Below are 9446 nucleotides of genomic sequence, written 5' to 3' on the forward strand. Positions count from 1 at the left end.
TTGTCTTAGCTATATATATTAGTCCTCTCTATCGTAACAATTGAGATTGAGAATTACATTTCATCTTTGATCACATACAACTTCTCTTCAAACTTTTCCTTTCTTTTGGTTATGGAGGTTCAGCTCATTATTGTATGTTCACAGTATACTATATTATATATTTATTTTAATTTACATATTAATAAAAAATAAAAAGTTATTTTTTATATATATTTTTATTTTTATTTAAAAGGAAATTATTACATATTTATTTTTGTTTTTATTTTTAATTTATTGATATTGATTAGGATAGGAATAAAAAAATTTAATTTACATTACTTTTGTATTTTTTTCGTATATATAATATTGATAATGAATTAGTGGCTGCCTATCGGATTATAAAAAAAACGTGTGGATTTTCACTAGAGGTGGAAAGTGCATATCTACACCGTCAAAATTGAACGAACCATTGATTTTCTAATATTTTGGGCTCTCTCTCCTCGTGGTTCATACTCCCACGAGACAACTTCCACGCTAGAGAATCTCCTCCTCGATCCTCTCCGCTGCACTTTTTCTCTTCTCACCTTCACATAGTGAAAATTTGCCATTCTCGTTACTAACAAATGTCAGTATCAATCAAACTCATCACTCATCAGGCTTATCTCTCTTACATTCAGTGTGGTTCATCTTTGAAATTTTACGTACAGGGATCATGAAGAAGAAGGAAGTGGTTTGAAAATGAAGGCAATGGACGCTGAGCAGTTGAGAGAGCAAGCTCATATAATGGTTGACTTCATTGCTGATTACTACAAAACTATCGAAACTTTCCCTGTTCTCAGCCAAGTTCAGGTTCTCTTTCTAGTTCTACCGACCTTTTCATTTTCATGTGATTAACATTTATATTTCTCAATAACCTGTTTCCATCTCATTGCAGCCAGGTTATCTTGGAAAGCTTCTACCAGATTCTGCTCCTACATACCCTGAATCATTGCAACATGTTTTGAATGGTTTCATCACTTTACTTCTTCTGTTATTATTTTTCATATTTTTTTTTTAAGATGATACTGAAAGTGTTTTCTGTTTCTTGTTGTAGATGTACAGGAAAAGATACTACCAGGGGTGACACATTGGCAAAGCCCTAACTATTTTGCATATTTTCCTGCCAATAGCAGCATTGCTGGTTTTTTAGGAGAGATGCTTAGTGCCGCTCTCAACATTGTCGGCTTCAGCTGGATAACTTCTCCTGCTGCAACTGAACTCGAGACCATTGTTCTCGACTGGCTCGCCAAGGCTCTCCTTCTGCCTCATCATTTCTTTTCAACTGGTAAGCTCTTGGCTCATTATCTCTATCACTTTTGATCAGGTTGCAGAATCTTGTATCAGATTTCATTAGACTGCACTTTGAAGTTTGAACATTAGAGGCTTCTGAAGTATTTATTAGGTAGATATACTGTGATATGTCATGTAAACATGGGAATCATGGATGTGATTATATTACAGGGCAAGGGGGTGGAGTTATACAGGGAACAGCTAGTGAAGCAGTGCTTGTTGTATTGTTGGCTGCCCGTGACAAGATCCTTCGGACAGTCGGAAGGAGTGCCCTTCCTAAGCTTGTAACTTATGGATCTGACCAAACACACTCTTCTTTACAAAAAGCCTGCCAGGTATGGTTAGTGACACTTCAATTGAAAATGTCTTCTGATCTATTGTTAGGATTCAAGTGTGAGTGGTTAAGTCCTAAATCGATTAGAAATGGAGAAAATGTTGGGTATATAAGAGAGGTGACCCATACTCTCATTGCCTTAAGGTTTTGGGTGGATATGTAGTGTTAAGGTCTCTTGGATCCGGAAGGTTTAGCTCATTGACCCTTCTTATACTCGTGGGATGAGTCTTAGGTGTATTTTTTTTGTGTTGCTTGGTTGCATCTTTTAAGGTTGCATTATTATAAAAGAAATCATTTTACTGATTAATTATAAATTAATGATCTTTTGCTTTTCATTGGCAGATAGGTGGACTTGATCCAGAGCTTTGCAGGTTGCTTAAAACCGATTCTTCTACAAACTTTGCGCTTTCCCCTGATGTACTTTCTGAAGCAATTTCAAATGACATAGCCAATGGTCTTATACCTTTTTTCTTATGTGCTAACGTAAGATTAAAGTATTCGTATATTAGTTTGTAATGAATTACTCTGCCATGCATTACATACTTAAATGTCCAGCTTTGTTTCTGCGTTTGCATTCCTTTATCTTACTAGTATGTCGGGTATGCAAATTAGAAAGTGATCAGCCTATCCAGTCATTGGGTCAATGGATAATGTATCCTTCTTCGTGCTGTTATAAGAGCTTTGCTCTTCATTAGGTTTTGCATTATTAGTTTTCGCATTGACTGCATACACTATATTTATGGGTGCAGGTTGGTACTACTTCATCAACTGCTGTTGATCCTCTACCTGCATTGGCGAAAGTCACTAGGGTAATTAATGTATTTGATTTAATTGATAATGCTGCTTATGCTACATGCATCTTGGAGACTGATACAATCTGATAACACTTGGTTATGGATGTCTTATTGGCAGACCAACAACATTTGGTTTCATGTGGATGCTGCTTATGCTGGAAGTGCTTGTATATGTCCAGAATACCGCCACTTCATTGATGGGGTTGAAGAAGCTGATTCATTTAACATGAATGCACATAAATGGTTCCTTACTAACTTTGATTGTTCCCTACTTTGGGTTAAGGTATCCATAACACTCTTTCTCAATGTCCCTTCTGAAATTTTATTTGAAATATTTCCACTTTTCTGTATAAACAAGAATGACAATAAGTAAAATTGATGATATGTTGGTACAGGAGAGGAGTGCTCTGATTCAGTCGCTGTCTACAAATCCCGAATTTCTGAAAAATAAGGTAGGTTTGTCTTTATTGGGTAATATATTGAGGAAAATTTTGCAGCTCAGTCCTTGTCTAATTGTGTGCTTATGGTATTGAATTTTCAGGCCTCTGAAGGAAACATGGTTATAGATTACAAAGACTGGCAAATTCCTCTTGGGCGTCGCTTTAGGTGTGTCTTTCAAACTTTTCCTTTGGATATTAACAGATATACATGTTTGTATGTGGTATAAAATTTTCTCTTCTTTTGGCAACTTGAATTATTTTTGTTGAGGGAATTTAAATACATTTAGCTGACCTGACCTCGTAGGAAAATGCTTGATCGTCGTTGTTGGGAATTTTAATACATTTCAGTATCTGTTCGTAAGTATATAAGCATTATTCATGCATTGGAACTCCTAATCCATTTTGATTTGATCGTGATTTGTAATGTAATCTTGCCTTTTAACCGACACTGATCCAGATCATTAAAACTTTGGATGGTGTTGCGACTCTATGGATTGGAAGGCCTGCAAACTCACATAAAAAACCATATTGCAATGGCAGCTTATTTTGAGGAGCTTGTTGTTCAAGACACAAGATTCAAGGTATTCTTCACGCTAAGGCAAATTCCATTATGCGTCGTATGAAAAACTGCAACCTGGTATTAGAGTTGTGCTCTCCATTATTTGTTTTGAAGTCAAAACATGCATTTCCAAATAATTCGTGTCTTAACTACCTACTGTATTTGATTCTCTGCATGTCTCATGAAATGTTTGCAACAAATTTATATGCACAGGTCGTTGCGCCTCGAACATTCTCATTAGTTTGTTTTCGGCTTTTGCCTCCCCCGAACTCTGAAGATAATGGCAATAAACTGAACCATGATCTACTTGACTTAGTAAACTCAACAGGAAGTGTTTTCATAACACACACGGTATGCATAAATTAACTTGAGGGTTTTGTTTTCTTTATTATCTATGTAATGTCTTCTTCCCTGTTGATGATAAACAATATGCGCAGGCTCTATCAGGTGAGTATGTTCTACGTTTTGTAGTAGGAGCACCGTTGACAGAAGTAAGGCATGTGAAAGCTGCTTGGCAGATTTTGCAAGAAAAAGCCACTGCTCTATTAGAGAGTTTATAGGATGATTCTGCTCTTGAGGCATCCACTATTTCTTTTCCTGTCATCCTCGGTTTCATATATCTGCATCAATTATATAGGCATAGTTAATTGATTAGAAGATTGTCTAGGAACATTCAATTGATTACGAATCTCACATTAATCAAAAATTTTTAGCTCCCTGTCCCAGATCAATAAAGTGAATAAGCATACGCCTCCAAGTCAGTAAATAATGATTATTTGATTTTAAATAATCAATAAAGTTGTTTCTTTTGTGTTAAAATGTGTAATATTGCTTCTTAGACTTGAGAATTCGTAGGTATTCTGCAACTATTTGAAAGAACTAGAGTGATCCTAAAGAGGTGTATAGGATATGTTAAGATCTAAAGAGTTAGAGTGATGAAATGAAAGTTTTATTTATTTAGTGGTTTTACAATGATTGAGTACTGTGGTGATATCTTTGCTGCGCCACATCAGTTTCCTCCATCTAAGGCAGGTTTTGATCACACAATTCCTTTTAAGGAAGGTATCGAGGCCTTCAATTTAAGACCCTACATGTATTTTTTTTATGCATAATTTTATTTGACAAATTGGCTAGTGAAATGTTGGATCAAGGCTTTATTCAGCACATATACATATAGTCCTTTTGCTTCCCCGACAATGTTAGTTAGGAAAAAGGATGGCTCTTGTCGCATATTTCTGGGAGTTTCAGGAGATTGAATCAAGCAAGAGTTAAGGATCAATTTCCTATATACCATTAATGAGGTTTTGCCACCACCAATTCCTCAATGCTAAAGTTGAGGAACTTAAAACTGTACTTAAACACACAAAAGTCATTTGAGTCCATAGTCATGCCTTTTGCCTTGACCAACACTCTAACTTCTTTTCAAGCATTTATGAATCATATAACTTTCAACCTTTTCTAAAGAAATTTGTTATCATCTTCTTTAATAATCTTCTAATTTAAAGTCACCCCTTGCAAATTCATAGGGAAACTCAGTCAAAAACAAAAATATTAAAAATATAGTGTTACACCCAATAGGGTGCCACGTGAACCTTGCATTTTTTAAATCATTATGATGTTATTAGTTGTGCTCTTAAGTATCTTTGGTACAAGCATAAGACTATCTCATGATTCATACCAACAAAGTGGAATTGCAGCGTCTTTCCATTCAAAGTTTCAAGCGGTGTCATTTTAATACTATAATTTAAATAATTTGTTTACACTATTGTCTAACTATAAAATTTTGATTGAGATTCAATTAATAACTCTTAATAGTCATTTTCATACAAAATCTGGCTACAGATGTGAAAAGTTGAACTACTAAGCTAAGAGATGTATAAAAATAAAGTAAATAAAGAAGATAAAGTGTATAAAAAAAGAAGAAACTAAAATTTATAGTGTGTGGTATTTTTAGAAGAAAATATCCAGCTAGCTATAACATCATGTCATATAGAAAATGTTTTTTCATATAGATATTTATACGGGTAATGCGTGATTATTCCATCCATTCCATTTTAGGAAGAAATTGTGCTCAAAATTTATGATTATTTTCTCAATTTTAGGGATAAATTGTGCTCAATATTTGTTTTTAGTCTTTTGTTCCTCGGTATGTTCGGTTGATTTTGGAGTGTTTTTAGAAAATCAGATGAGAGAATTTTAGTTTTTTATTTGGGGGAGAGTTGTAACATCTCAATTTTAATATTTTATTTTAAAGAGATTTTTGGAGTGTTTTTAATTTAATAATTTAAGTTGGTGAATTTTGCATAAAGTTTTATGGTATTGAAATTAGGGATGTTTGCGATGCGGTTTGAACGGTTTTGCCGTAAAAAGTTATTCGAACCGCAAGAGAGAAAAGACATACGGTTTGGTTTGGTTGGCTTTTAGAAATAAAACCGAACCCAACCAAATCAAACTAATGCGATTTAGTTCGGTTATTTAAAAAATTTTTATTGAGCCATACATATACATATTGATGACAACATAAATTTATATTTAGTCATTCATACATTATCAAGTATCAACAAAACTTATCATATTTGGACAACAATTTCCCATTAAATATGTAAAAAACAGATTAGACAAAAGTGAAATAATAAACATAAAACAATAGGATAAAACAATATCAAAAATATTATAATGAAAAAATAGAAGAGATAAGAGACGAAGATGAAAAAGAAAGAACAAAAGAGAGGGGAGATTATACAAGAAGATGTGCGATAAAAACAAAACTGGAAGAGATATTTGTTGCATAAAAATGAAAGGGTGAAAAAGAAAAAATATAAGAGAGTATATATTAGACAAGAAGATGCAAGATGCATTTAGCGAAGAAGACGTGATATTTCTATGAGGGATTTGAGAATACGGAAACTGAAATCCCGAGTGTGAGGAAGAGAAAATCATTCCTAATCGTAAGACTGAGGCATAATAGATTTAGGTTTGGGTTGAATGTGAGTTAAGTGAAATAGGTTGTAATATAGGGAAGTTCGATTCAGTTTGCAAAATACAAACTGCAAACCGAACTGAACCATGCAGTTATATTAAAAGATGACCCAAACACATCCGAACCAAATGCTGTTTTTTGCGGTTTTGGTTTGGTTTGGTTCAGTTTGCGGTTTTCTATTGGGTTTGTTTAGTTTTGAACACCCCTAATTAAAATTAATGTAGAAGTGGGAAATTATGGTTTAGTAGTAAACTAAAATTTAGTTAGATTGTTATTTATTTAAATAATGGAGAAATATGAGAATAACGAGGCTTTGAGGAGAAAAGTATATTTTTAATAAAATATGGAGTTGTGGAATTAGTAAGAGTTGAGGGGAGTTTGTGGAGTTAATTAAAATAAAATGAAAACTAGGTTTTTATTTATTTAAATAGAAAAGTTGGGAGAGAGTTTGGTTAGTAGGTGTTATTGGTGTAAAGAGGTAAAGAGACATAACCTAGAAATAGTTTAGGAAGGAAAAGGGAGAAAGATTTCAAAGCGCAAGAACTTCATCGATCTGCAAATTCGAGGTAAGAGGGGAGAATTATTCATATATGGATGGTTAAACCTAGGGATCGTGAGTGGTTCATACCCTCTTATCTTCTTCATCTTATTCTATGTATTTTTTTGTTGTTCTTGTATGTGACTAAAAAGGTTTGGGCAAAACCCTTAGATCGATCGATTGATGTGTTACTCTTTATTTTTATTGTTATGATATGAAAATATAGAATTGTTGTTTGTATATTTGTGGACAAAAAGTTTTTCCTTAAACCCTTCCGTCGTGTTCTTGAATATCTTGTATAAGGTTAGAAATAACTATTTATTTTTGGATTTCTGTATTGACTTGTAATTGTGTGATGACTTGTGTATGTGCCCTTTGGGGTAAATTTTCCTAATAATAATTGAATCATGATATATATCTGTTTGAAGTTTGATATGTGTGTTTTTGGGGCGATTAAAACTCAAATAGGTGAAATATGCAGTTTTGAAATATGTTCAATAGGGAGAAAAATGTAGAAAAGTCACAGGTATACATATGAGGGGATTAACCGTCTTATTTCTGACGTAACTTGAGTTTCGTAAATCGGTTTGAGGCCCCGTCATTTGCGTTGGAAAAGTCACAGGTATACATGTAGAAAAGTCACAGGTATACATATAAGTCACAGGTATACATATGAGGCTATTAACATGTTTTAAGTGAATCATGTCATAAATACCCATTTCTTTCCAAAATTGGGCTTTCTTCTTCTCAACCTTGGTAAGCCAAGCGAGATAGGGTTCAGAGTCTTTTGACAAGGGGCAAGAGCGAAACGCTCTAAGAGCGCCACTCATATAGTTTAAATTGACAGTCTTTTCTATTTTTAAGGCTTCAGTCGAAAACTTTGCTTGATTATCATCTACAGTTTTCACTTGGGAATCAGGTTTAACGTTATCTTCATCATCAATTTCTGGCTTACTGGCTAAGGGTTTTTCTACGATGATAAGTAGGGAATTTTTTTTTGAGTTTTTCAGCATCAACATTAGGGTCAGGAAAATGACCCATATACGCATGAGTTTTACCAGCAATAGTGAAAGGAATCAATACCTGAGGTTCATAGATTTTTCGCTTTTCTTCAAGGAGAGGAGGTTCAGGAACATATTCCTGATTTCCTACCAGTGATGATTTTGCAATCTGGGTTACACGTGATAAGAAATCCTTCTGTTGCTTGCCAGCTTTGTTGTTCTTGGTTTTTGAAGACACCATTGTTGAAGATTTGAACTTTGGAAGAGGAAACACTTGTATGAGTTTTTTTTGACAAAGAATCGCAAGAGAATCAGATGTTATGAGCTCAAGAGTGGAGAATTTTTCAAAGGAGGAAGATGAAGAATATTTATAGAGGGAGAAAAAATCGTTCACATTTTCTTTGTAGTGATAAGTGGAACGAGTAGTGGGACGCATGCATGTTTTTCATTGGTTGAGCAGACAATTGCCCTTTTTGTTGCTACACTACTCCCACAATATAGGGATGATGATAGTATTTGCAGTTCACACATCTCCGATGAGACGTTTTGGAAAAGTGGTCATGATGACCATGGCGTCACAACAGTAAGTATTGTCGCGTCAAAACTTTTAAAAAATGTCCCTTTTTCCATTTGGTCGAAAAATAAATTTTTCGGGGGCAATTTGTTATTTGTAATTTTGACGCTAAAAAAGATATAAGAAGTCAAGTATAAAACTTAAGGAAATATTTGGAAAATCCGAGCTGACTTCGACAAGAATTTAGGCAAAGCCTTTCGACTGGAACTTGGCAAAGAAGTTGCCATATTGTCGAAATAGCATTATAATAGGACTTAAAAGTTTCTGAAATGATTCGAAGATGAGTTCAATAAAGATAATTCAAAACGAGGCTAATAACCAAAATTTGGCCTTATCCGTTCCTTCAAAGGACGCGTGGAGGCCTATGAAAGGCGAAACACATGCAAGCGAGAACATGTCATTTTCTGGAGAAAAGACTGTTTGTTACCGTTATTGTCGAAGTAGTATAAATAGGAGTCTTAGCATTAAGTTTCAGGATGTTCAATATTGTACCAAACTCAAAATCACTCAGAGTATCTAGTGTTATAGAGAAAAGAGTTTCTGAGAATATGTACGTATGAAACACCATATTTTCATTCAATGTCCCTCTATTTACATTAAAGTCATTTTCATTCATTTACATTCCTGTCGAAATTATTTTCATTCTTTATAATTTTCATATATCTTCTTTGCATTACTTTTAAATTCAACATTATCGTCGAAGAACTTACTAGTAAGAAAAACTTTAAACAAGAATTATACACATATGTCATAGGATCAATCTAGCCGATCATGTAAGTAACCAAAGTATCAATTTTGGAAGACTATCACGTATTTACCAAAAACAAATAACCCTCTTCCTGGTGCATTCTTTATATATATGAGAATCCGAATAACTGCACTCCAATGACTATCACAAGGAGCGTTCAGAAATTGACT

General features: G+C 34.0%; 1 protein-coding gene across 6 annotated transcripts; it reads left to right on the forward strand.

Moving 5' to 3' along the window:
- Positions 1–415: 415 nt before the first annotated feature.
- On the forward strand, positions 416–4395 carry LOC127125965 (phenylacetaldehyde synthase). 6 transcript variants are annotated; one of them, XR_007804848.1, is made up of 13 exons: positions 417–604; positions 687–828; positions 914–986; positions 1073–1303; positions 1480–1643; positions 1985–2125; positions 2392–2451; positions 2555–2719; positions 2832–2888; positions 2978–3042; positions 3164–3233; positions 3334–3457; positions 3649–3710. XR_007804848.1 is itself a non-coding variant. In XM_051054827.1 (13 exons), coding segments are annotated over exons 1-13 (1485 nt in total). In that variant the 5' UTR covers positions 419–602; the 3' UTR covers positions 3996–4395. The 6 variants fall into 6 exon arrangements, 3 of the variants coding, with proteins under 3 accessions (XP_050910785.1, XP_050910786.1, XP_050910784.1); XR_007804847.1 differs by having other exon boundaries at positions 3181–3233; positions 3649–3703; XM_051054827.1 differs by lacking the exon at positions 3164–3233 and adding an exon at positions 3873–4395 and having other exon boundaries at positions 419–604; positions 3649–3786.
- Positions 4396–9446: the final 5051 nt, after the last annotated feature.

This window comes from Lathyrus oleraceus, chromosome 3 (genome assembly GCF_024323335.1).
Source record: "Lathyrus oleraceus cultivar Zhongwan6 chromosome 3, CAAS_Psat_ZW6_1.0, whole genome shotgun sequence".
NCBI lineage: Eukaryota > Viridiplantae > Streptophyta > Magnoliopsida > Fabales > Fabaceae > Lathyrus > Lathyrus oleraceus.